General features: G+C 39.2%; 1 protein-coding gene across 50 annotated transcripts in view; it reads left to right on the top strand.

Moving 5' to 3' along the window:
* Positions 1-26,951, top strand: part of NEB (nebulin) — a 204,642-nt gene that overhangs the window by 142,015 nt on the left and 35,676 nt on the right. For 25 of the 50 annotated variants that reach the window (XM_065561703.1, XM_065561671.1, XM_065561664.1 and 22 more), the window contains exons 115-141: positions 391-498; positions 1,450-1,557; positions 2,098-2,202; positions 2,294-2,398; positions 2,595-2,693; positions 2,969-3,079; positions 3,255-3,359; positions 4,952-5,056; positions 5,819-5,923; positions 6,727-6,831; positions 7,139-7,243; positions 7,975-8,079; positions 8,575-8,679; positions 11,675-11,779; positions 14,086-14,190; positions 14,396-14,503; positions 15,803-15,907; positions 16,713-16,817; positions 16,935-17,039; positions 17,911-18,015; positions 18,104-18,214; positions 19,150-19,260; positions 20,584-20,685; positions 20,842-20,946; positions 22,107-22,205; positions 25,953-26,063; positions 26,224-26,328. In XM_065561703.1, coding sequence (XP_065417775.1) covers positions 391-498; positions 1,450-1,557; positions 2,098-2,202; positions 2,294-2,398; positions 2,595-2,693; positions 2,969-3,079; positions 3,255-3,359; positions 4,952-5,056; positions 5,819-5,923; positions 6,727-6,831; positions 7,139-7,243; positions 7,975-8,079; positions 8,575-8,679; positions 11,675-11,779; positions 14,086-14,190; positions 14,396-14,503; positions 15,803-15,907; positions 16,713-16,817; positions 16,935-17,039; positions 17,911-18,015; positions 18,104-18,214; positions 19,150-19,260; positions 20,584-20,685; positions 20,842-20,946; positions 22,107-22,205; positions 25,953-26,063; positions 26,224-26,328 — 2,853 coding nt within the window. The remainder of the gene's footprint in view (positions 1-390; positions 499-1,449; positions 1,558-2,097; positions 2,203-2,293; positions 2,399-2,594; positions 2,694-2,968; positions 3,080-3,254; positions 3,360-4,951; positions 5,057-5,818; positions 5,924-6,726; positions 6,832-7,138; positions 7,244-7,974; positions 8,080-8,574; positions 8,680-11,674; positions 11,780-14,085; positions 14,191-14,395; positions 14,504-15,802; positions 15,908-16,712; positions 16,818-16,934; positions 17,040-17,910; positions 18,016-18,103; positions 18,215-19,149; positions 19,261-20,583; positions 20,686-20,841; positions 20,947-22,106; positions 22,206-25,952; positions 26,064-26,223; positions 26,329-26,951) is intronic. The other 25 variants (XM_065561691.1, XM_065561706.1, XM_065561704.1 and 22 more) reach the window with 1 other exon arrangement.

Below are 26,951 nucleotides of genomic sequence, written 5' to 3'. Positions count from 1 at the left end.
AGAATACAGTCTGTTCAAAACCATCTGGCTTTTTGAAAGCCATCTATCCAAGACCCAGCCAGCATTTCTTCATTGCATTCTGGGTTTAGAGACAGAGAGTTCATTTTCTCTAAACCTCTTCCTTGTATCCAAAACCCAGCTTATGTGATGATTTCAGCTTTTCCTCTGGCCTGTCATGGCTAGTCTTTATTGCTCTAAAATTAAACTAAAAAATCTCTGTGAATGTACAAGGATACCTGATATATCTCTGTTATCTGCATGCCTTAGATGACCTCAGTGGAGTTAAAAAGGGAAAGATTTGGTCCATTGCAAAGAAGATACTTGCTATGCAATACCAACAAACTCCCTCACATATTTTATGTAATGGTAACTTTTTTACTTTTCCTGCAGAATCTATACCGGGGGGCTGGCTTACATGCCCTCCCCACTGGATACAAACTCCCACCAGATACTCCAGGCTTTAAGCTTGCTAAACATGTCCAATACATAGGCAGCGATGTAAGTAATATACTAAGTTCTTTTAAGATATGGTTTGCAAGAGAATATTTGGTGATCTCTATGCATCCTATGTGAACATACAATATTGCTATAAGGAAGTTGCTATTCAGCTATGCAGCCAATTATGTTTGCCCTGAGTATCTGTAAAAGCTGATGAACTGTACAGAGATCTGAATATTTTGCTATCATGACATAAATTTCCCTCTGATATTTATACCTTATCAAATGCATGAGAAGTGAACCAAAATCACTAATCTCAATAGAAATAGCCCCCCAAAGATTAGTTTCAGCTACATCGTTTTGAGCCACAGAATCCAAATGTGTCATGAAATCTCTCAAAGTTAGCATGATATGTATCTATTAAAGATGCGTGGCTTATTTTCCATAGTTCAGGATTCATAAGGGTCTCATTTTGGGCTTGATTTAACTCTATGTCAGTGGGAGCCACCTTGTCCCAGGAAAAATTAACCCCTGAGGAAGGGCAGGATGAGCTTTGAGCAGGGGGTTGGACTAGATGATCTCCTGAGGTCCCTTCCAACCCTGATATTCTATGATTCTATGATCTGGTGGGAGAGCGTGGCTTTGATTTGTGCTGGGGTGCCCTTCTGGCAGAAGCTCTCACAGAGTTAGCTGAATCTGAACATCCTTTAAGCCCTCAATACACCACCTACCCATACAGATTTTTAAAGGTATTTAGGTGCTTACAAATGCATATAGATGCCTAGTAGGATTTTCAGACGTGTCTAGGCACCTACTCTCATCTGAATGCCTTTAAAAGTCTGGCTCTTTGTGCTGTACAGAAGCTGCCAAACCTGAATGCAGTCCTTTATTTATATTGGCTGTAAATAGTAGTAGATAAACAGGCATTTATTACAGACGCAGTCACAGCCAACATCATATATGATTGTTCTTACACCCTTTTATTTTAAATCTTCTTTTTTAATTTTACAGCTTAAATACAAAGAAGCCTATGAGCACATCAAGGCTAAAGGCTACACTCTTGGACCCAAAGCTGTTGGCTTTGAGCATATAAAGAAAGTGAATAAAGTTCTTAACGAGGTACTGTAAATGTTAATTACCGGTATATATGTTTGTATTAATGCATCATTATTTGATATTACTGGTGTATAATAAAATACATTACAACATAATTTCATAAAACAATCTAGCTGCTATTTAATAAAAGCTGTTGAGAAACTGATAAGTCTCTGTGCTAGTGAGAGCCATATTTTCAACATTTTTTGGCTCAAAGCTTGCAAAAAAAACCCACACTTTTTTAACCATTGATTTTAAAATATGCTTAAATTAAGCATATACATAAGTGTTTGCATGATCTGGGCCTTAGATTCTCTGTAACACATTTCCAAGATGTTAATCAAATAGTTGTTGTGAAATGTCTTCACCGTATAAGAACGAAACCTTTCTAGTAAAGTGGTTCAATTTTGTCCTGTCCTTCTGTACTATATAGTGCATGGAAGTAGAAGGAAGTCTGCGGTTAACAGAGCAATAGCTATTTATTTTCTGCTAACCCGGATGCTTTGTGTCTTTCGCTTAAGAGTTCTGTTTTTAACACATGGAATACTCTCTCCTTTGGTGCAGAGGCTGTATAGGGAGATATACCACAAAAATAAGGACAAGATTCATACCACCCCTGACACACCAGAAATTCGCCAAGTCAAAGCCACACAGGAAGCTATCAGTGATGTATGTCTCATTTTTCAGTTTTATAAAAAGGGAGATGCTTGGTATATTCAGCATGATTAAATATATGTAATATTTTCCCTTTGTCTTTCAGCTGATCTACAAGGCAGATTTCTTTAAGCTGCGGGGACATTTGATTTCCTTGCCATACACCCCTCAAGTGATCCATTGCCGCCACGTTGGAGATATCACAAGTGATGTAAGCAAAGATACCTTGCCTTTGAATTTGATGAGCCAAACGCTCTTCCTAGTCACACATGTGCAGATGTCAATGGGAGAAGAATTTGACTTGACATTTAAATTGTATACAAGCTAAAATAATGTGATTGTTTGATTATTCACTTTTTTCCAAAAGGATCAACTTTTAATTTTCTGTTATTATGATTGCTTCACAGAATAAATACAAAGAGGATCTACACTGGTTGAGGGGCCTGGGTTGTTTCCTATATGATACTCCTGATATGGTCCGTGCTCGTCACTTGCGGGAGCTTTGGGTATGTTCTTTTTTCTGACACACAATTTAATATTGATTCATTATTTACTGATGCACAGTTGTCAAGATGATCTGTGGTAAGTGCTATGTCAGAATGATTAAGGAACTCAGAGTGTTTCGTGCCATGCTGCTTCAGAACAGCTGATTCAAAGTACTAGCAATAGAGTGTGATGCCGCTGTAGCAGCCATTACCCATGTTAGGCTCCCCTGTACATTTTCTATACACTGCTAAGTATACTGCAGCTTCCATATGTGTCATGTTTATTACCTTTTCAGTCTAATTACGTATACACCAATACGGCAAAGAAGATGCGGGATAAATACAGTGTGGTTCTGGACACTCCCGAATACAGGAAAGTTCAGGAGCTGAAGGCACATTTGAGTGAAGTAAGTATTGCATTATTTTATCTGTTCAGGTTGGCAATGATCAAAAGAAGCTCAGATCATCTCACTGGATTTCCTGATGTATTTTAGACCTTATCCTTTCCCAGCTTTGATTAACTAAATGCTAATTGAACATTTGTAACAAAGGAAATAATTGCCAGGCTTTGTCTCCTTCTAGGTGGTTTACAGAGCTGCAGGCAAGAAGCAAAAGACGAAATTCACGTCGATCCTTGATACACCAGATTTCTTACGAGCCAAGAAAGGACAGAAAATACAGAGTCAGGTAAAAATTCTTCCTTAATAGAAAAGGGTCTGGGAATCTGTGTTGATTGTTGAACCATCTTACTACAGTGCTCCCCACAAACCTTCTCAAGTCAACTTAGAAATCTTAGAGATGACTTGTAATAATGATTAATACACATTTTCAAATGACATGATTCTCAGGCTCATGATGTTTCTTTAACAAACATGTCCAGTTCTGTTCATCTGAAGTAGCAGAAATCTTTATTAAACCCCAATACAACTCCATTCAAATTCTCTAAAATCCCAACCCAGGTAGCCAAATAAATCTGTCTTTATTAATGGGCTCATTAACCAGGTAAAATGATATTTTTAATTGATGTGCAGTCTGCCAAGTGATGTGAAAAACCTGCGTGTACAGCTTAGACAAATAGGTAGGTCTAGCATGTGCGTGTGTGAACACAGGCAGAGGGTACAAAGAGTTCTTCTCCCTTAGTGCATAGGGGCCAGCACAATAAGGCTCCTTGCATTCACAGTGTGTAAAGTTACCTAGAGTGGCTGCAGCACTCAGTGGCTCAAAATAGGCCAGAACCAGAACCCTTCCTGCAAGTGCTAGCACTCAGAGCCTAGCACAAGGTGGACTCCCTTCAGTACTTCTTTAAAGGTATAATTCATACATATGAGCAGTCTCCCCTTAGTGCCCCATGAGGTGCTGTGCCTGCCTTTGCCCTCCATATGTAGAATGTGTGTGCTACGGGGCGTCTCTGTGTATTTTGCCACCCCAAGCATGGCAGTGAGGCAGCCTTCGGCAGTGTGCCTGCGGGAGGTCCGCTAGTAACGCAGATTCAGCAGCATGCCTGCGGGAGGTCCACCAGTCCTGCGCCTTTGGCGTACCAGCGGCTGAATTGCCGCCGAAGCTGGGGGACCGGTGGACTTCCTGCAGGCATGCCGCCGAAGGCAGCCTGACTGCTGCCCTCACAGCGACCAGCAGGCCGCCCCCTGCGGCTTGCCGCCCCTGGTGTAGCGTCCAGGTGTAGCACATCTCCTGCTATCCCCAGTGCTGCATGTGGTTGTCAAAGCCAGAAACTTGCTTTTAATTAGTGCATCTGCCATATGTGTTATTAATTTACACCTAGGGTGACCAGACAGCAAGTGTGAAAAATCAGGACGGGGGTGGGGGGTAATAGGTGCCTATCTAAGAAAAAGCCCCAAATATCGGGACTGTCCCTATAAAATCGGGACATCTGGTCACCCTATTTACACCTGGATATGTACCCTGTAGTTTTTCCAGTTACTAAAGGTAAAACCCTGATCTTGTAAATAATCAGTAATGTTTTTTAAAGGTGGCCCAGAATAAAAGCTCTTAATAAGGGCCGTGTGAAGGCCACTGCTATTATGCTCCTTTGGGATTTTGATTCGTAAATATTTTGCTGGCATTTATGGAGTAGCTAGAGTATTGAGATGGAAGAAGGATGAGGTTCGGGAGGGCCTGGAAGATAAATGACTGGATTACATTTTCATGATGTCTGTGTGTGCGTATGCATTTTCAGCACACAGTCATTTTGTAGGGTTCCCAAGATAAAGTTCATTAGAAACATATTCTTTGAACGTTCTGTTTTTCTTTCCTTGTCACAGTACTTGTATGTAGAGCTAGCCACCAAAGAGAGACCCCATCACCATGTTGGTGATCAGACCCCAGCCTTGACGCTTGCAAAACACGTGAAGGACATGGTCAGTGAGGTAAGATACCTGCGCCCATCTTCAGCACAGTTATACTATGTGAAGGTTCCAATTCTAACATTAATAGGGGTGAGGAGTGTAGGGGTAACAGAATACACCTTTCTTTTATTTTAAATCTTCTGATTCTTAAGTATTACATTTCCTTGTATGATCCCTGGGTAGTTTTTCATTTACTATATAATTCTAACACACAGAAATGTTTTATAACAGAGAAAAATCATCTGCTTCTAAATGCATATCTGTAATATTCAGACTTATGAAGCCATGGATGTAGCTTTAGCACCTGCCACCTCACCCCCAATAAAATAAAGTACATTAAAATAAACCCTTTAAGGGCTACATTAATAAATAAAGGAAACCCTGAATTTGGAACAGAAGCTGGTTTATGTGTTTATTAAAAGTGGACAAATGTTGTCATGGTACAAAGCTACTCATTAAAGTGATGTTCAACAACTATTATTTTTAACTCTAGCCCCAGCCCCCAAAATAAAAAATGTGTCCACCCCTCTGTAAGACATCATGCAGAGCAGATTGGTTAGGACCTGGTTCTACACTGTGCTGAACACCTTTCGGGAGCTGCTGAGCAACTTCAACTCCCATTGACTTCAGTGGAAGTTGAATGCACTTAGTATCTTGCAGTAATGACGCTTAACAAAGTGTACTAAATGTAGCTTCCCTGGGTGTTAACACAACATCAGCTGGGCAAATATCTTTGTCACTAATTATATTTTTGTTCTTTTCCCTCCTGCCATCTGATCTTAGAAAAAGTACAAAGTCCAATATGAGAAGATGAAGGACAAGTACACAACTGTCTCTGACACTCCTATCCTCATCAGGGCTAAGAAGGCTTACTGGAATGCTAGTGATGTATGTATCCTGCAGACACCATCACTGACACTTTCTCTCATCTTTCGATAGAGCAGAAAAGGAGCTAGGGAAAATGAACATATGGCAATATATAAAATAAAAACTGCCCGTGCATCCAAATGCCACTATGGTGCATGCTGTATCTGTCACTCCATCTCCATGCTGATCAGAAAATGATGTCAATGAGATTCCTATGTTTGGACTGAAGGCACCATATATCTTCTTATGTTTGTCTTTTTCCAGCCAATCTTGTGTTCAAATGTGCTAGTCAAAAAAAAAAAAAAAAAAAAAAAAGAGAGATGGCGAGAGAAATAAATCAGGACAAAATGAATTGCCTCCCTATGTGACATTTACAAATAATATAGATTAGAGTGAAAGTACTGGTGCTGGAAGCAAGCACAGAAATGCTTTTATCCCACTTCTTCATCTCAGTGCTGTTTGATGAATAAACCTCAGTCCTCACTGAGCGTTCATTCCCTTTTACTTAGAATGCAGATTCGGAAAAAAATCAATCTCTGTCTGAGCTGACCTGGGCAAGGATTTGAGGATGAAATGAGTTTTTGTTTCAAGTGTGGAATATTAATTTAAAGTTACTTGTAGATATGTTCTGCTATAGAATGAGATCTGTGGTGTACATTTTTGATTGCACAATTGCCGCCTGGGCCATTAAAAATCTGAAAGGCCATATGTATTGGGCTGCCCATCAGGTCAACTTGTTCACTTACAGATGTCCAAAATAGAAAGGCAAAAGACCTCCGCTCTGCACTATATAACTAATTTGTTCATATTTTTCTTCTTATCAGCTGCGCTACAAAGAGACCTTTGAGCAGGCAAAGGGTAAATATCACACAGTGAAAGATGCCTTGGATATTGTCTATCATCGCAAGGTCACTGATGACATCAGCAGTGTACGTATACAGCATTTCTAGTCCTGATTAATGTTTGTCATTAACTGTATGAAACTAGAGCTTTTATATTTAATTCCCTCCCAGTGAAAGGTCCTGGGCCTAATTCTCATGTACACTAAGGCCACTTTGCATTGCTAGTATGGTGTAAAAGGTTAGTGTAAATGAGAATCGGGCCCCACATTTCAAGTATGTCTTTGGGGAGAGTCAGTAGTGAGAAATAGGAATGTCATAAAATTGGGTGACTAATGTGTTATGTTTTTGAACTGTTTTACATCATTTGCAACTTTCTTTTCAACTCCTTTTGTAGGTGAAATATAAGGAAAACTATATGAGCCAGTTGGGAATCTGGAGATCTATCCCAGACCGTCCGGAGCACTTGCATCATCGTGCAGTCACAGATGCTATCAGTGATGTGAGTTTGAATGGTTATTGTATATTAGACATTGCATTTTTAAAGCAGATGTCCAAAATGGAGGGCTCTGCAGTGTCCCTTAACTCCTCTCAGGTATCTTCTGCTGAAATGAAAGAGTGATCAGTTTTACGGTTGCCTGGCATGTTTTTGTAATCAACAGAGCAAATCAAGTGAATAAGGCCACTGCCTATTGAAAGCAGTGACAAAACTCCCATGGACTTCATTGGAAGTTGAATTGGGCCCTATTTCTGTTGCTTGAACTTGTTTGTCACATGACAAGCCCCTAGCAGCATTTTAGCAGTATTTCTGGCTTATTACAACGTGTGAAAGACACTGGTACTTTTAACTATCTCAGTGGTGATTATTTGTGAGCATGTTATTGAGACATAAAAACAATGCTCATTTTTTTTCATGGCTTATATTTAATACGTGAAATCCTGTGGCAACACTCCCACTGGAGTCAGGATTTCACCCAATGACTGGGCCAGGCTGTGCTCTCAATTACAACTGTGCAACCCCAATGATTTAACTGAGGTCACAAGCTGGCCCCTTAATTGTATAAAAACAAATGTCGTTAGCAAGGTAATTGATGCAGGAACTCACATAACTATCACTGTTGTGTGTTAGACTTAGATCCGGATGGTAGTTCAGCATTGATAGGATCATATTTTTTGTTGCCATCTGAAATTATTCCAAGTTTTTAAATTTATCTTCTGACTTTCTTTCTACAGTTTAAATACAAAGAAGACTTGTCATGGCTCAGGGGCTTTGGTTGTTATGCCTGGGATACTCCTGATCTTGCTCTGGCAGAAAAGAACAAAGTCCTCTACAGCGGGGTACGTCAATCTCTTCATGGCATTTGGAAGAATTTTTTTAAAGTTTGGTTGTGTGATGATTATCTTTTAGCTAAAGGACCAAATTCTGCCCTCTGATATGGATATGAATATCTCAGGGCAGAATTTGGTGCAACACATTTTAAATAATCCAAGTTACAGTATCCTACAGATCAGAGTAAAGGAACCTTTTAGTTAATCCTTTCTATCCACTGCCAGTGCAATTGTTCTCTACTGCACATTTTTTAGTGTTTCCAAGTCTAATTTATAATGTCTGAAGGTTTGATGTTTCCATTGCTTTCCTTGGAAGACCCTTACAAACAGTAGACTTCTATATCTACAGCTACATTACCCAAGTAATATTTTTCATTTTTAAATGTATTTATATATGCAATAATTCCACTATTCCTTTGATGTAGACATTTTTTCAATTCATATTTTTTCATGGTCTTTCTTTTAATTTTACTCTGGAATGACTAATTTCTTTGTTTTCTCCAGTGTAAGTACAAGGAGTCATCAGAAAAGACAAAATCTCAGTTTGAGTATGTAGCAGACTGTCCAATTAATAGGCATTTTAAACATGCAACTCAGCTAATGAATGAGGTAAGTACAATAACAGACCTATATAGCATATCATGATAAAGTGGCATCTCAAGGCCCTTCATTAAATTAAAAGTTCATCTGTCTTGCATAGTGGAAAATACATTGAAATAAATGAAAAGCTACTGAAAACAAATGTGTCTTAAAGTTAGACAAAAATGAAGAAGGGCAGGGATGTTCTTGATATCTATAATGGTGAGTAAAGCAGGTGTATAATAACTAAAACAGAGTAACCTTTTGACCCACATTTCAGCAGTAAAAATGCAAAGAGCTCTCAGTTGCTGACCAATAAAGAGTCAGTAACTCAGAAAGGTATCAGTTTCCTTTTTAGCAACAGGGTTTTAAATCAGTAAAACTTGACTTGTGATTGTCATATGAAAATGATAAAGAATCACACTGAATAAAGAACTTCATTAGCATTAGGAAAACAATACTACCCACAAATCTATTCTATCCGTCTCTGTGTTTCACCACAGAGCTTCATGCTAGAATTCTGCTGCAGATTTAAAGAAACAATGCACAATGGTAACCAATTGCAACTGGGCTGAGATTAAAGTAATCTGATAATGTAGCCACTGTGACTCCTAGAACAGATGCTGTATTTTATAAATGATGGACTAAGCCTTTTTAAAACTCTGTTCTAGACATAGTTTTTGTCAGCCTAAAGCTGGCATACAGATCTCCAGAATATAACCAAACTCAACCTCTAGCACTTTTTGACATGACAGTTGATGTTCAGAATATAGCATCTAGATATTTTATTTTACTCAGCTGACATCTTCTCACAGTGGTCACCATTAAAATGTCAACATTTAGTAGCAGATGCAATACAGTATTTCTTTTTATAAGTATAGAAAAAAAAGATTGTATTTCCAATACCACTATGTCATAATTGTTCACAATTGCAGATATTACAAAGAACCAGCACATGCTATAAGGGGCCTTTTATATCATAGAACCTTTGTTAAACAGCACAAATGAGCTATTTTAATAAGTCAGGCATAAAGATATATTTTTAATGCAGTTCTATGTGTTTAAATAAGCTTGCCAAAAGTGTATTTTACAACATGATTTATAGTGATACATCCCAGTGATATTTACAGAAATGCGGATGATCTAACATTGTACTGAGTGGTGTATATTTGTGCAGTAAAGATTTAATTTTCAATATATTGACCATCTAGGGATGATTCTGAAGTTCTTTTGAATGCAGAATGGGTATTACAAGGCAGCTTAGGAGAGAGTTGCAGAAAGGGGCTGTAGTCTTTTTTAAGTTTTACCTTGTACCCTTAAATATAAATTTGGGAATTTGTTTTATAAATAAGGCCATGATTATGTCATGGAGGTCACAGAACTCAAGAAATCTGTGACTTCCAGAGACCTTGGTGACATTTTCTGCCCCAGGCTGGAGTTCCCAGCTGGCCCGTCCACAGCTCCCAGACCCCGCCCTGGTCGGGGGACCCTGCAGCTCCCAGCCACAGCAGGCGGAGGGGAACTCCCGCAGAGCTGCGGTAGGCAAGAGGAGCCTGCAGCAGCCCAGTCCCCATGGTGGGGGACCCTGGAGCTCCCACTCATTACAGGTGGTAGGGAACCCCGGAGCTCCCAGCCACCATGGGTGGTGCAGGGCCCAGAGCTGCTCAGCTGCCGCACAGCGGGACCCCAGAACTCCCACTCACCGTGGCGGCAGGGACCTTGGAGCCCCATTTTGTCAGTGATCTTTTTAGTCAAAGTCAGAGACAGGTCATGGGCTTCCGTGAATTTTTGTTTATTGCCCGTGACCTGTTCCTGACTTTGACTAAAAATATCACTGACAAAATCTTAGCCTTATTTACAAATTATCCACATTTCCTCTGTTTTTTCTTTATTTTTCTAATTTGGGTGAGGGCCTGAATAGTATCCTTTTAAATATTAAATATTATGCACAATAAGATGTCCGCTTTGAAGCTGTTATCTCAGGGTTTTTGTGCCCTCGCCTTTTTACTATGCCTCAATTTAACATACAAATCTGAGTATGAGAAGAGGAAAGATAGTTACAGTTTTGTTGTGGATGAGCCTAGAATCCTACTGGCCGAATGGAGAGATGAACTGAGCAGTCAGTTACTGTAGCAGTGCTGACCAGTGCAAGCAAAATGTGGCTGGATTGCACACAACACACATCTTTATCTGCCTGAAATGTCTATAGCCAATGATGTCATAGTCTCACCTATGATATTCCAGTGTTCTAGTTCAGCATTATCAGACAGTATCTGTTTTGCCACCCGAAGACCACAGCTGCTTTTTGAGTTAACTAGTTTGTCTTTTCTCTATGTATTCTCATATATTGTGCATCAGTTGATATTTGCATGACATCTTTCTCACAGAGACAAGGTGGGTGAGGTAATATCTTCTATTGGACCATCTCCTGTTGGTAAGAGAGACAAGCTTTCAAGCTTACACAGAGGAAGTTGGTCCAATAAAAGATATTACCTCCCCCACCTTGTCTCTCTAATATCCTGGGACTGACAGGGCTACAACAATCCTGCATACATCTTTCTCACCTACAGTCTGATCTAGTGTCCATTGAAATCAATGGAAAGAGTCTGATTGACTTCAGTGGATGTTGGATCATGCACTTATTCTTGACTATGTTTCTTTTTTTTTTTAAATGATTTTTACACTTATTTTTTCCATCTACTTTGCAAATATAAGGCAACTGTGAGCTTGTTCGATTGGTTAAATGCCCTTTTGGTCTAAGATTTATTCTTATTTTCCAAAAGGTGTTTCAATGTTCTGATTGTTTTAAGGAGTTGGTAAATCATTGCAGGCCCTACAAATTGGCACCATTCATTAAAAATGCATGTTTAAAATTATATGGATGTGTATTGTCCAGGCATGCAATGATGTGAGTACATTATGCTTGCCTAAATCTCATCACTCTGAATGTGACTGTAATCTAAAGCTGTACTGTTCATTGGCTTCACGAGTATCTTTTGTGCTTCATTGCTCTTTTCATGGACAGAAAAAATACAAGTCTAGCGCCAAGTTGTTCCTGCAACATGGATGTAATGAAATTCTGAGACCAGATATGCTGACAGCGCTTTACAACACAAACTTGTGGAGCCAGGTAATGTGAATGGCTGCTGATGCAGAAAGGCATTATACACACAGTTTAGCTGCTTGAATTTTTAAACATTTTAATATTTATGAATTCTCTGAATTTCTACTGATCTTGAGCTCTAATGTTTCCCCATGCATTTGCTATTCTTTACTTGGTAATGTAGCATCTGAAATTACACCTATTATTCCCTGGGGCTGATCCAGCTCCCATAGGAGCCTGAACTGGCTTTCCATTCATCTACTGGGCCATATTATAACCCTCAGTAAAAAATGTTAATAGTGAATATTTCCTAACATAGTTCATGGGCCAAATCCTGCAAATTCTTACATATGTGAGTAACTTTACTCATGTTCATAAGTGTTTGCAGGATGAAGCTGTGAAAATGGCATTGTATCCCATCCATCACCCAGGAACCTGTTGTGCCATCCTTTCTCATACTGATTGTTACCGTGCCCTGTGCACAGTCCCCTTGACAGAATTGGCTCATGAATGTAATTTAAACCTAAGGAAGCATTTATTTTATGCATTTATCTGCAGCTCTGCACTGAAAATGGTATGGAGTCCCACCATCCCACGTGGAGCATTGGGAGTCATAGTGTCTCCAGAAGACCCATACTTTTCAGAGCTCTACAGTAGTGCAAGGAGGAGTGCAGTGTACTCTTGCCACTGTGTGTGTATGTGGGGGGGAGGAGAACGCGAGGGAGTTGTGGCTCCACCTACTCCATGACCCAGCTTTTCTTTTCATCCAGTTTAGTTTCCAGGCAGTCCTTCTGCAGACATGCAATGGGGAGAAGCTCTTTATTCCTTTATGTTCACAATTGGGCAGAGGGGAGCACAATTTAGCTATTCCATTATTACAGAACAAAGAAAAAACAAACACTTTAAAAATTTCTGATTATGAAGAAAGGGAAATTCATCAACACGTAAATGATGTTTACTAATATTTAGTGTTTAGATTTAGTTTTCCAGACTCATCAAATCTGGACTCCTACATAGTTTCTGGATGTACCAGGCGGATGTTAATGCAACTCATTCCAGAGCTGTTACATATTTATATCTGTACTTGAGTCAGCTGCATTTGTTAGTGTTTGAATTTTGTAAAATTCCACTTTGTGTCCTCATTCCGTACATACTTGTTACCAATGTCATTGGCAAAAAAGGAAACAAAGCAACAACAGCACAAAAACCCACCCTTTTCTAATAGGCCAGCTAATACTGTTCCTTTTCAGCTACACATGGAAAATGTAATATTGCAAAGCAATTACATGAGAGCTAATAGATTGAGACTATATCAACATTAATAAAATCCCACTGCACAGCACTAAGATGGCAAAGGCATTTTTAGACAATTTCTGTCGAATTCAGCAATGGAATTTTATTTATTTTCTTGTTTAAAATGTTGCCAAGTAAACTCGGGCATATTTGAAGTATGGAAAATAAGCACTCAGCCTGACCTGCATGTTCACATGAGACGAGTCTGTTCTGGGTGTTGTTTGTACACTCTTTTCTTTATTTTGTGTCCCTTGCTGCTCTGGTCTCTAATGCATGCGTGATTTTCTCATTTGTAACCAAAATATTCTCAGTTTGGATGATTCAGGGAATAAAGTGAGTTGTTTTTTAAAAAACTCTGGATTTCCTCCACCTGTCCCTAGCCCATCTGTAGTAAATTTTCATTCCTAGTGCCCAGTCCTGCTCTCATTGTATTTCATGAGAACAGGATTAGGCCCAGAGCTGGACAAAATGACCCTTAAAGAAACTATACACACATATTTCAAGCATTGTTATGGCATTGGTGCCCCAATATTGTTTGGCACGCAATGAAATATTTAGAGGGTTTGCTTAGTCCAGTCTGCCATGTTTATATTTTCCCAGTCCTTAATTAAAGTCTTTCAGCCTGGTACTGATTTTAAAAGGCAATCTTGTCCAGTGTGATTAAAAACAAAAGCAGCACTTTCACTGACCTTACAGAACTGCTTAGAATCCTTTTTAATCTCAGAGTTCTATTTTACACCTTCAGGCCAATGTACTTGTAGTGCCAGACTGTGGAGCTCTTATTCACGTTGGAATCAGCATGAGACCACATGCGGGAGTAATTCACACAAGCAGGCCCAGATGCTCCAATATGAATAAGGGCTTCATGCAGTCTGGCTCATAGGGCCACATTCTGTCTATGCATGCATGCCCAGCTTCCACTGACTTCAGTGGGAGATGGGCCCATACATTGCAGTATGCAAACTTAATATGATTGTGTCTGTTCCTGAAGATGTTTTCTTGTTTCATATAGTTAACGTCCTCTTCTTTCCCCCCATTAGTTCAAATACAAGAGGCAGTATGAAATGCAGAAGGACAAGTTTACTTCAATTGTGGATACCCCAGAACATCTGAGGACTGCAAAAGTCAACAAGCAAATCAGTGAGGTAAGTATAATTACCATAATATCATCATGCTAAATATATCTTAAGTACATCTTCCTGCTCTGAATTGTGACCTTTGAAGTATCCTAATTAAACAATTGAGTCCTCCTCAGCCACAATATAATATTTTTCAATTTGACTTTTTAAAAAACACTTAAATTGTGCCTGGTTAGCCAGAATAATATGATTTAACAATTTTTACCCTCAGATTATTTACAAGATGGAATTTGAGAAGGCCAAGTCTAAAGGGTACACGACAATCCATGACACCCCTCTCTTACTACTTATGCGCAAGGTCAAAGACAGAATAAGTGCTGTAAGTAAACTATGCCTGGTATATGATATCAGTATGATGCACAATTAACCTTTATTTTACTACACAATACCATTTATTTCTATCTTGTAGGTAATGCTGCCATAACAACTAGCCTCTTATTAGAATATATCAATATTATTTTAATTCAAATTTCCTCCTGCCACATCTGACACATTCACAGGCAATATAACAATGTTTTGAAAAGCAATAATCATTCATGTAGCTTTTCAGCGAAGTTCATGGGATAATGATGGGTGGAATAGAACAGTTCTTACCTGTAATGAAAGCTGCAGGTTGAGCTATTATCTTTTTAGGGCACAGGTCTGGGCATCTGGTTTCTTGGTTTCTCTCTCTGGGTTGGCCAGTAGCTTTTGTGTTGCCTTGGTTTAATCACTGTCACACCATTTTCTCATCTGTACTGTGGGGATAATAAATACCCCAGAACAGTGTTCTGAGGCTAAATTAATTAATGTATGTAAAAGACTTTTGAAATTCTCAGATGAATGGTGCTATAGAAAAGAAAGGATGAAAGTATAGGAGAGCAAGGCCGGTCCAATGGTTATAGCACTCCTCTAGGAATTGAGAGGTCCAGGTACAAGTCCCTGCTTTGCTACAGACTTCCTGTGTGACCTTGGGCAAGTCACTCAGTTGTTTTGTGCTTCAGATCCTTATCTGTAAAATCAGGATAATAGGATTTCCCATCCTCATAAATACATTAAAAGATTGTGAGGTACGTGGATACAACAGTAATGAGGGCCATATAGATGAGAAGTAGAAAGTATTAATATTATCTAGGTGCCCATACACAATTCTGAAGGACAAAAATTTTCAAAGGTGGCTGTGATTTGGAGTATCTACATTTTTGAAAGCTCAACTTGAGCCCCCTTAAAGAAGCCTGATTTTCAGAAAGTGCCGAGCACCCACTCTCTGAGAATCAGGCCCCTTTAAAGTATCTTGTATTGGGCACCCAACAATGAAGGCACCCAGAATAATTAGTCACTTGAAAATCTTGGCCAAAAGTTTCAACACAAGTTAGTGTGGACCGTGTATTTCATGTTGAATTAAATTGATACATCTTTATGTTTCCATGCAAATGGAACTCCAGCTGAAGACAGTGTATCTTTTGTGTGTGGAATGGCTGAAAACAAGATCTATGGATGCGTCTTCCTTTTCTGTTATAATTTTTAATTAAACAATTAGGGGAATTGCCTAAAAGTAGAATTCCACATACTGTTGTTGTTTTACTTTCATTGAGTTGTAGCCCATAAATAAATACTCAGAATATGTTTCTTTCACTAGCTGAAATACAAAGAAGTTTATGAGAAGAATAAGTCTCATTGCAACATTGTACCAGATGCTCTTCATATTAAAGTTGCCAAAGCTGCCTACAAAGTAAACAGCAATGTGAGTTCAGTGCTATTAATGCTTTTCACTTTTATCGTCAATGGCTTGTATTTCAAAGGACTCTATGGGAATTAGGCACTCACCTTCCATTGAAATTCATTGGGACTGTGGGCCCCTTTATGTTTTTTTTGAAAATCACAGCCAGTATATAGAAAATTTTATTCGGAACATCTCCATTAAGTGTGGATTTTGCTGAAACCCCCAATATGGTCTTTGTGTTCTTTTGCTTAACAGATAATTTTGATGATCTTTGAAGAATGTGGTGTTTTATCACAGGCTGAAATGAAATGCTGAATTTACAAAGCATTATCCATGCACACAAAATTTCTAACATGTAGCACAAACACCAATTATTCCTCAGGCACCTCCTAATTCCTCAGGCATGGAGGTGTAGGTGCTCCTAGTATTTTCCATGCTAATTTATTTAATCTTGTAGCTAGCATAAGTTCTACATAGGAAGGCTGAAGGGCTTCACACCATTGGGTGGGTCCAGGATGCACTGAGAAGGCTAGTGAGATAACACATCCACTTTCTTCAAGGCCATGCCCACTTTTCAATCCTGCATATGCTCCTTCAACCTGGCAGGAAAAAAAATCAGCACAAATAGACTTCCTCTGCATTGTCCATGACTCAGAAGAGAAGCACATCCCAAAAGTGCTGCTTTCATGGATGTGTACTTTTCCAAGCATGACTTCCTTCCTTTCCCCCAATTCTCATGCAGTTGTTCAGGCAAGGGGAGAAATAGGCTCTGTATATATTGAGTTTATGAATGATATGATTTTCATTAATGTTTCTTTTTAAACAGCTGGATTACAAGAAGAAATATGAAGCAACCAAGGCTCATTGGCAATGGACTGTTGATAGACCTGACTTTCTCCAAGCAGCCAAGGCATCCCTGCAACAGAGTGATGTGAGGAAACTAGAAAATATTGTATTAGCTTATGCTCCCTCCCTCCCACACCCCATCACTCTTTCACAGCAACGGTTTGGGGTACTTTTTGTCAGCTTTTCTTTTCTTGTCTGACAGTATGACTACAAGCTAGACCGAGAGTTCCTTAGGGGATGCAAACTATCTGTCACAGATGACAAAAATACAGTTTTGGCTTTGAAGAATGCCATCCTGTCAAGCGATGTAAGTATTTGAACTTCTACTTTGTTTATTCCTTTGCTAACAGTTTACATGCTATTTAAGGAACCTAAAACCTACGTTGTGTGTCCAGTTGTTTTTGTAAATATAATACCATCAAAATGGAAACTCTGGAGTTTGTGAATGTCATTCTGTAGAAATTTGTTGTAGATAATTTCATCTGGGCATAGTTTCCGAACCTTGGTTCCTAAATAGGAGCAGGGGTTGCTCAATATCTCTGAAAAATATGCCACTTCTATTTAGGCATTTAAATAAGGACTTAGGGAATCTAACTTTAGAAATCTAGATTTGAAAATTTTGCTCAGAATTTCATATTTCATTATTTAGGCTTGTTTGTTAATTTTATTAACAAATTGACAAAATCTGGGATGGTTTTGGTCTTGCAAACCTCATTGGTTTGGTCTGGTTGATTTGCAAACATAAACTAGAGGCAGTTCAGATATGTGGCCCTTTTTATCCAAATACCCAACTTTTATGGTAAATAAATTATTCTGGTTTTGACAAAGGTTTAAACTCCATACATTGAAATGCATGTATTATGCGTACATACTTAAAACCAAAGCTGCTGCTTTCATTTGGGCATAGTACCATGCCTGTAGAATAAATGTTGGCAATACAGTAACAAGATCTGAGTTTAAGCTCTAGTGAGATGTGTAGGAATATATAGGTTGGACAAACAGTTGACAAAAAGTTGACAAACAAATCAAACTATGGGCCTAATCCTGAAAACCCTTACTCACATCAGTGGGTTTGCAAGGCTCTGCCATATACAGTAAGATGAGTATATTTGAAGCCTATTTTTAAAGTCAGCAGAAGACAAATAATTTGCGTAAAATAACATCTTTCTCTCCTCCAGGTAAAATACAAAGAGAAGCATAACAAGGCTAGGGGAACATGCCTTGCTGTCCCAGACACACCTCAGATCCTCCTCTCTAAGTGTGTCAGCTCTCTTGTATCTGAGGTACCACATGCAATATTGTTTGTCTTCATAAATAGTTCCTTCTTATACCATATATTTCTTTCAACTATTTTTTTCTCTATGCATTCAGAACAAATACAAAGAGCAAAGTAAGAGGCAGCTTCCGCATGGTTCTTATACAACCCTGCCTGAGACACAGGACACTGTTCGTGTCAAAGAGGTGACCAAGAATGTCAGTGAGGTGCGTGACAAGTATAGTGCAACATTTATTGCTCATGTAGAATTTTGCTATTGCTACATTCACAGTATTTATTTGATCATATGAAGCATTTTTTTACATTCCTCCATATGCATTTTCTAATTTCTGTCTAGTGAGACATTTGAAATCAATAGAACTGCTCACGACCTTAAAGTTAAGCATATGCTTAAATGCTTTGCTGCATCAGGGCCCAAAACATCACATCTCATAGTTATTAACTGTGAGGGATCCCCTCAGACATGCTTTAGGTAACCTTTGACGCTGTAAGCTGCTTCCAAAGTATTATGCATTAGCAGGCACTCTGGATCCTCGCTTTTTCTAAGTGGTAAAGATTTTGTTGGTGGCAATAAACAATGTCCCTTTGGTTGGGTTAATATCTTTTAAAATATTTCAAGAGACATCTTCCTGCTATCAGTCTTATTTCCATTTCCAGCTCTAACACATTGTCTTCAGGCTGGATTGGAGAACTGCTGTTGAGACTGTAAATTGTAATGGGCAGGTTATGGCCTGTTACAGGTGCATATTCACCGGCATCTGTTAACCTCCTACCATTCCCATGAAAGGATGGAGTGTTGGAAGACGCTACCACAGAAGCCTTTGATTAGACAGGAAGGACTGGAACCATTTCAGGGCATTTCCAGTCAGCCCTTCAGTTTCCTAGAGGTGGGATAGGGATATTTGGTGATTGGAGGTATCAAATGCTGCAGAGGGGTTCAGCGGGATGTGTATGGATATTTCTAAACACTGCAGGGAACCAGGTTTCCTTGTCTCTGCTGATGCATGTTTAGAAGAAGTAAGTGATATCTCTGGCTAGCTCAGTTGGCTTCTGTGAGGCGTTATTGTGAGTGTCATAAGAACACAGCTCCTTGTGGGACTAATGAGTGACATATAATACAAAACCTTTTTGCTCCACACAGACAAACTATAAAAAGAAGTTTGTGAAGGAGAAAGGCAAGTCCAACTATTCCATCATGCTGGAGCCTCCTGAGGTGAAACATGCCATGGAAGTTGCTAAGAAACAGAGTATTGTAAGTTTGTCCTGCATTTACATCAAGCAAACAGCCCATATGACCATTTTCAATTAGAGTAATTCTCAAATCAGAAAAATCAAATTGGTCTCCATTTTGCAAGGGAAATATGCATGAAATTATGTGTAGGCAGAGAATTTCACCTAGAGAAATAAAGGCTATCTCTGGACAATGTGATTGGGAATTAAAATAGTTTGCTCGCAAATAAGTGACTCCACAATAATGTTTTCTTTAATTTTTTTCATATACAGTTAAAATTGCATGATATTTATTACTTCATTTGAAAATGACTTACAAAAGCTGGTCCCAAAGATCTATTCTCAGTGAAATCAGTGGCAAAACTCCAACTAACTTTCACAGCAATACTGGGTTCTCAGTGGCTAGATGACACTAAACTGGGAGGAGTGGTAGATACACTGGAGAGTAGGAATAGGATACAGAGGGACCTAGACAAATTAGAGGATTGGACCAAAGAAATCTGATGAGGTTCAACAAGGACAAGTGCAGAGTCCTGCACTTAGGACAGAAGAATCCCATGCACTGCTACAGACTAGGGACCAAGTGGCTAGGCAGCAGTTCTGCAGAAAAGGACCTAGGGTTACAGTGGACGAGAAGCTGGATATGAGTCAACAGTGTGCCCTTGTTGCCAAGAAGGCTAATGGCATTTTGGGCTGTATAAGTAGGGGCATTGCCAGCAGATCAAGGGACGTGATCATTCCCCTCTATTCAACATTGGTGAGGCCTCATCTGGAGTACTGTGTCCAGTTTTGGACTCCACACTACAAGAAGGATGTGGAAAAATTGGAAAGAGTCCAGTGGAGGGCAACAAAAATGATTAGGGGGCTGGAGCACATGACTTAGGAGGAGAGGCTGAGGGAACTGGGGTTGTTTAGTCTGCAGAAGAGAAGAATGAGGGGGGATTTGATAGCTGCTTTCAACTAGCTGAAAAAAAAAACCCAAAGAGGATGGATCTAGACTGTTCTCAGTGGTACCAGATGACAGAAAAAGGAGTAATGGTCTCAAGTTGCAGTGGGGGAGGTTTAGCTTGGATATTAGGAAAAACTTTTTCAATAGGAGCGTGGTGAAGCACTGGAATGGGTTACCTAGGGAGGTAGTGGAAGCTTCTTCCTTAGAGGTTTTTAAAGTCAGGCTTGACAAAGCCCTGGCCTGGATGATTTAGTTGGGGCTTGGTCCTGCTTTGAGCAGGGGGTTGGACTAGATGACCTCCTGAGGTCCCTTCCAACCCTGATATTCTATGTTTCTATGATTCTATCAGTAAACACTAGAGTAATCCACTTTCCTCTGTTTGTTTTCATTGATTAGGTTCAATACAAAAAAGATGCTAAGTCACAGCTCCATTACACATCTATAGCAGATCGACCAGATATTAAGAAAGCAACCCAAGCTGCCAAGTTAATCAGTGATGTGAGTATTTTGTAAATCTCCTGTGTACCTCCTTAGCAGTATTTTTCCTATAGCAAACTGTATCAATATAAATTATTAGAACAACATGTGGAGGTGTTTGCATTTTATCATTAAAAGCTAAACATTTTTCTGTACTGATTGATTTGTCTTCAATAGATTCAATACAAAGCCAAGGCTCGAGGAGAGGCTTGCCTTGGTGTAAGCATGCTGGGACGTCCAGATATGGAACTTGCTAAGGAGGTGTCCAAGCTTACTAGCCAGGTAATAATAAATGTTTGCAAATTTTGGAGCGGTGTGAATAATGGCATGAGTTCAGATACTTCTGGGACAGAAGTCAGTAGACTTTTTCAACCACTTCAGAATTGAAGATGGAAATAATTCTAGATCATTTTAAGGGGAGTATGGTAACTTAATTTGAAAAAAGTAACTCATTGGGCAGAGTTTGTGTGCTTTATTAAAGAAGCAGCAAATGTTTGTCTAAGGGGTATTCTGTGTATAATGGGACTGATATAGCTTTCAGTGATGTAAATGGGTCTTAAGTCACTCTTCCCTTGCATTGTAGTCATTCACATCTGTGCAAAGTGAGCATACAAGAGTTTTGCAAGATGGCGGAGAATCATGCCCAATGGCTAAAGCTCAGCTGACTTCAATGGGAGCAGAACTGAGCCCTTGAGAGATGGTTTTTGGGAGCGGGGAGGTTGGGCCTTGCTTCTTTTGTGGTTTCTTTGTCTGTCCTCTTTTCTGCATTCTTCACTTTTCTTGACACAAATTTCTTATGTCTCCATCGTATTAAGAATATGTCACTTGTAGTCCCTCTGAAATGTTCAGCATAAAGAACTTTACACAAGAGGAAGTGTATCTTCAGGGAAACCTACCATGTAGAAATAAATGACAAACATCTGAGTTGCTCTGTTGGTATTAGAATTTGGAAAATAATCCCTGAATGCTGAAGTCTAAAATTGGGCACCCAAAATTAGAGGTCATTTTTGAAAACTCGCTCTTTGTGCTTCACTTCATCCCATCTGTAAAATGGGGATGATAATACTGCTTACCCACCTTTGTGAAGTAGTTTGTAATGATCAGGTTGTAATCACTATATATACAAGTGCAAGCTATTATTTTACATTAGAGATTTCTAATATCCTTTCCATTTGACTATTCGAGATAAGGAATTATTTTAATGTATGTCTTTCAAATAATTCATTACCTTTTATTTTTAAGTGAATACATCATGTTAGTATAAACTTCCTTTATCTGTAAAATAATCTGGAACATCAGTTAGTGTGGATCTTACTCTTGCTGTTTCCTGTGGGAATTTTTCAACCAGGACCTCACCACCACTTGGTTCTCTCACACAACTTTATGCTTGATCCCTGTGATGGTCTGCTGTTCTGATCTTGCTATCTTGCTACGCATTATAGGTGGAATACCTCAAAGGACACATGAGAGGGCATGGAGCAGCATCTTATGATACACCAATGATGAGACACTTTAAGAAAGCTAATGTCCTAAGTAGTCATGTAAGATGGATTTAAGTGACACAAAAGGGAATGTCACTTTTCTGTACCTTCTTCTATGTTGTATATGACCTGTGTCATTCCTAGCACAAGACAATCAGCCTGAATTGTACCAATAATGCACCAGTTGCACTATTTTTTCTGCAGTCTTTGTGTCGAAAGTGTGGAATGCACCAAAAATTTGTGAAGCTGACCATTTGGCTAACACCTCTTTTTTTCCAGTGCAAAGACTGTGCATGGGAACTCTGTGAGTGGGGAATTTGACTAAACCAATTTACAGTGGGTAGAACTTGAAGCCAAATTCTACCCTTGCCCTTGGTGCAGCTTCCAGTGATTTTAATGGATGTCTCCAAAACACACAGCCAAGGCTGGAATTCTGCTCTTAGGATTTAAATTGAAAAAAATGCAGCTATATAAGCTGAATTTGGTGGGGTCTTGCTCTCTTAAAGACAACATAGGAAATGGGAAAATATGTGCCGTTAGATGACAGTGCTTAAACTGAAAGATACAAAATCACACTGAGATGGAGTTAAGGATCTGATACTGAACTGCAAAAGCAAAGAAGTCTTAATCCCTCGTGCATTTAGATTTTGCAGCATGTATTTGTGTTACTTTAGGTTGCTCCGCAGTTTGTACACACTCTTCTACCTAGGCATAATGGCCAATGAAAACAGTGTGGAGTCCATTGCCTTAATGGGGATTTGTAAAAAGACATTCCTTTACTGTTTTTACAGTAATCAGAAAAACAATCGGAAACCCTGATACCTGCTCCCATGTGCTCTGACTCAGTCAATGAGATCCTCTGCTATGCTACAGATCATTCATTGAGGTCAGATTGTTTCCTTCTGCACTGATCTGGTCAGAATAGGGTTTATGTGAATCCCTGTAATGTGCTCTTGTTATTTCATTGGAAACCAAGAGAGATTATTCAGTTGCTGGCCCCAGGATCTATACCCCAGACCTGTTGTTGGCCACACCTGAGGATCAGGGTCATAGGAAGTCAATGGAATTGTGCCAATTTACATCAGCCAAAATATTGTCAGGAATGCGATGATGCTGTATGTCATTTTCAACACACGGTGCATGTGATGATGATGTATGTCATTTTCAACATGACAGGATGAGGTTCACCCATTCACTTAGCTTCATAGTGTCAGAGTGGTACAATGCAGCCAGTATGTTTCTGTAAATTTGGCCCCAAACCTCTGGCAAAATAAATTCGGATTACAATTATTTCAGGGCACATATTTTCTAATACTCCTTCCCACCTCAGAAATCATGGGTATTATGTCTGTGTCACAGGGTGTGAACTGGCAGTGCACAGATTCCACAGCCTATTTTGCTCAAATATTTCCAAAGGGGAAAAAAGGGGTTTTGCTGTTTTTCCATGTCTACATGTGATTACTGCATGCAACTGCAGCATGTCTAAACATCACCTGCTATATTTGTCAAGTAATAAGAATCTTTCCTTGGAGCTGGGTGCCTATTAAGCGCACACTTGCTCCATAAAACAGACTTTACAAGGAAAAGAAGAAAAGCAGCATAACTCATCAGTAATGAACAGCACTCCTTTTTATGTGTTTTAGCTTCAATTCTGTTTTTAAGTATGACCAGACCTTCCCTTGGTCTTTGAGTAACTTTTTTTTAGCTGGCTTGATTTTCATCTTGAAAGAAACCGAGTTCGTTGAGTCTTGAAATTGATGTGGCATGTCTCCATTGTTGTCTTCTTTGTCATGTTTACTTTTCTGGGCATTTCCTATTAGAGAAGCAGCATCTCACCCATCTTGTTATCCTACTTTTACAAGACATGTACCCATTACGTTCTCTAACCATTCACCCTTTTTTGTTTTCTCTGTGTGTCTGTTGTAATTATTTTTAATTTGGAGCTATGTTTAGTTTCCCCCTTCTGTGATCATTTCTTTTCTTATGAGTTAAGCAAATGTAAACTACTCTACTTTGACATGTGGGCCTGATTCTGATTATTACACCAGTGTGTCTCCATGGACTTTAGTGCATTTACACCATTGTGATATCAGAATCAGACACTAAGCGTTGCTCTTGAATGGCAAAAAATATTGATGTTCTTTGTTTTCTTACAGCAAGTATAGAGCTGGTGTAGAGCATGAGACTGTATGGATAAAATATGCTAAAGAATGTAAAAGCCAAGAATAAGTGGAATGTGATTTATCTATGCATTGAAGCATCTTTTGCTTTTACTAATATGGAACTGTATGCTACTATTTCTGTAAACGTGTTTAAAGCATAGGTATAATTCCCAGCATGATCCATTCCTTTCATCAGCTGTGTCCGTCAGCTCTTCTGTAGATGACTTGTTTCATTTGGTTATTTGTATAAATAGCACTTGTGGATTTATTTTTACTGGAGAATTATTGATGGCTCGTGCTGGAAAGGGCCTCCTGTCCCTTCCTCACCTGCCACAGTCTCTTACCCTCGCGCAGGATGTGTCTGTGGGTGAGGGAAAGGAGGTGTCATTGCCTCACCCCCTTTCCACACCCACCTGTGGCTCAGCAAGGGGCAGCACATAGAATATCTCTGCTGGCTGCAGCTGAGTTAGAATGGCCACACACCCACCGACTCTCACCCACCCACATCTACAATGTGGGCTCTGATTGTAAAAGCCAGAATTGAACCCTAAACTCTTGAGAGCCAACTAGTTGGAGTTTCGACTTCAGTGGGATCAGTATTTGGTCCTAACTGCAAGATCTCATGTACACTTTAAGATCTCTGCTGAAAGTACCTCAGCAACCCCCAATGGCAAAATGACTTTCCTGTTCAAAACGTGTCCCTAATTGGAGTGCAAGGGTCCCTGTCCTGTGTATTTGTAGACATTGGGAACAGTGGTCATCCCCTGTAGGTCCACAGGAAATAGTTACCTGCATGTAAACCTAGAGCCAGTGAGAGAGAGCAGATCACCATGTGTGAAATCTTCGTCCCATTAAAGTCAGTGGCAAAATTCCCATTGATTTCAACAGGGCCAGGATTTCACCTTATGTCTGTTGAACTTTCATGGACTTGCATTGATGTTCATGGTTATGGTTTAACCTGAGCCTCCACCTTAATTCAGAGTGGGTCTAGGGATCTTGCTTAGCCTGTTGTGCACCCCAGTTCCTAATGATTAGTTTAAATTTACCCTTTCTGAAGATATGACCACTCTCCCTTTTGGTATGTATCACCTCTTTTTGATTAAGATGAATTGTAGTATCTTCATTATGCACCTGAAAATATTTCTGCTGCTTCGTTTATGCTACTACCTCTTGAGTAGTTAGGTAGTTTTCAAATCTCCCTCTTCTCTAAGATACCCATATTAAGCTTCTCTAACCACTCTTTGTACAATTGCCAGTTGGTCCCTTTGGGTTGGATTCTGCAGTCATACATGCCTGCACAACTCCCACTGATATGAACATGGGCCTATCTTATTTAGCTATTTTTTTGTCAACTTTAAAAAAAAATCTTTTTCAATTTACCAGCCTTATCTGCATGTGAGGAGCTAAAACCTGTGCATTGAATGAAAGCTATGAATGGTGTCTTGTAAAAACAGAATGTGCATTTTCTTTCCCATATCAGGTGATCTCTAAAAGATCTTTTATTCCAATGGATGTCTTAAAATTATTGCATTTTTTAATCCTCTGTTTGCCATCAGACTCTTTGTGAATGTGAGCTTCTTCAGTCTCTGGCCCAAGACAGGCTAATGTTCTGGAATAATGGAAATGCTTTGTTGTTTTCCATTAGTTGAAGTATAAAGCGAAGTTTGACAAGGAGAAGGGTAAGAGGCCGAAGTATGACTTGAAGGAGGCCAAGATCTACAAGACCTTGAAAGATGCTCACAACATTGCTAGTGAGGTATGCCAACTCATTAGAATCTTTTGCATTTTTCAGGGGGGGGGTTTAAAATTTTGGCTTTGACTAGCAGAGGCCTACTTTGTGTTACTAATACATTATATGTTAAAAGCTTTATTTGCAGTCTTCTTTCCTGATGTTGTTTGATATTTCATTCCTGTAGGTTAAATATAAGGCAGATCTAAAGAAACTTCACAAGCCTGTGACAGACATGTCAGAATCGCTGATAATGAACCATGTCCTGGGTACAAGTCAACTCGCCAGTGCTGTAAGCTCATTAACTAACCTGAGATCTATTTGATTTTCTATTCCCATTCTGTATTGACCTCTGCTAACAATTTCTATAACAGCTCCCTCCTTTACTGTTCCGAGGACATCACCTGGTAGTGATCTCTTCCTCTCCTACCTAATGATTATTACCTAGCCAACTAGCAAAATTAATACATCCAGCCTTTGGACACTGAAATCTATACATGTAGAACTGCTATTATTTTAAAACCTCTAACCATTTTTTAACTGTAGTCATTTTTTACATTTTTGACTGATCATATCTCACTAACAAATACCAGGTTTCGTTTCCATTTTGTCCTCCTTTTTTTTGGCAATTCTTTCCTATTTATTATTATTTGTGACTTTCTTTTTTTACTGTTTTTAATGGGATTTTTGTGTTTAATATCACCCTGCTGTAGTATCACATAATGATGACTCTGTCTAATATAGCACTTCAGAATGATATAAAAGATCAGTCATTATTACATGACATAACCCTATTTCTTTTCTTTTCCTGGTGTAAAATAAAATCTTGATCCATTTTGAGATTATCAGAAAGGACAACTGTCCATCCCAAATCTTTAGAAATAAATCTATTTGGGGGTTGTTTTCCCCCCACCT

Source organism: Chrysemys picta, chromosome 11 (genome assembly GCF_011386835.1).
Source record: "Chrysemys picta bellii isolate R12L10 chromosome 11, ASM1138683v2, whole genome shotgun sequence".
Taxonomy (NCBI): domain Eukaryota; kingdom Metazoa; phylum Chordata; order Testudines; family Emydidae; genus Chrysemys; species Chrysemys picta.
This window is presented reverse-complemented; position numbering and strand designations above follow the sequence as displayed.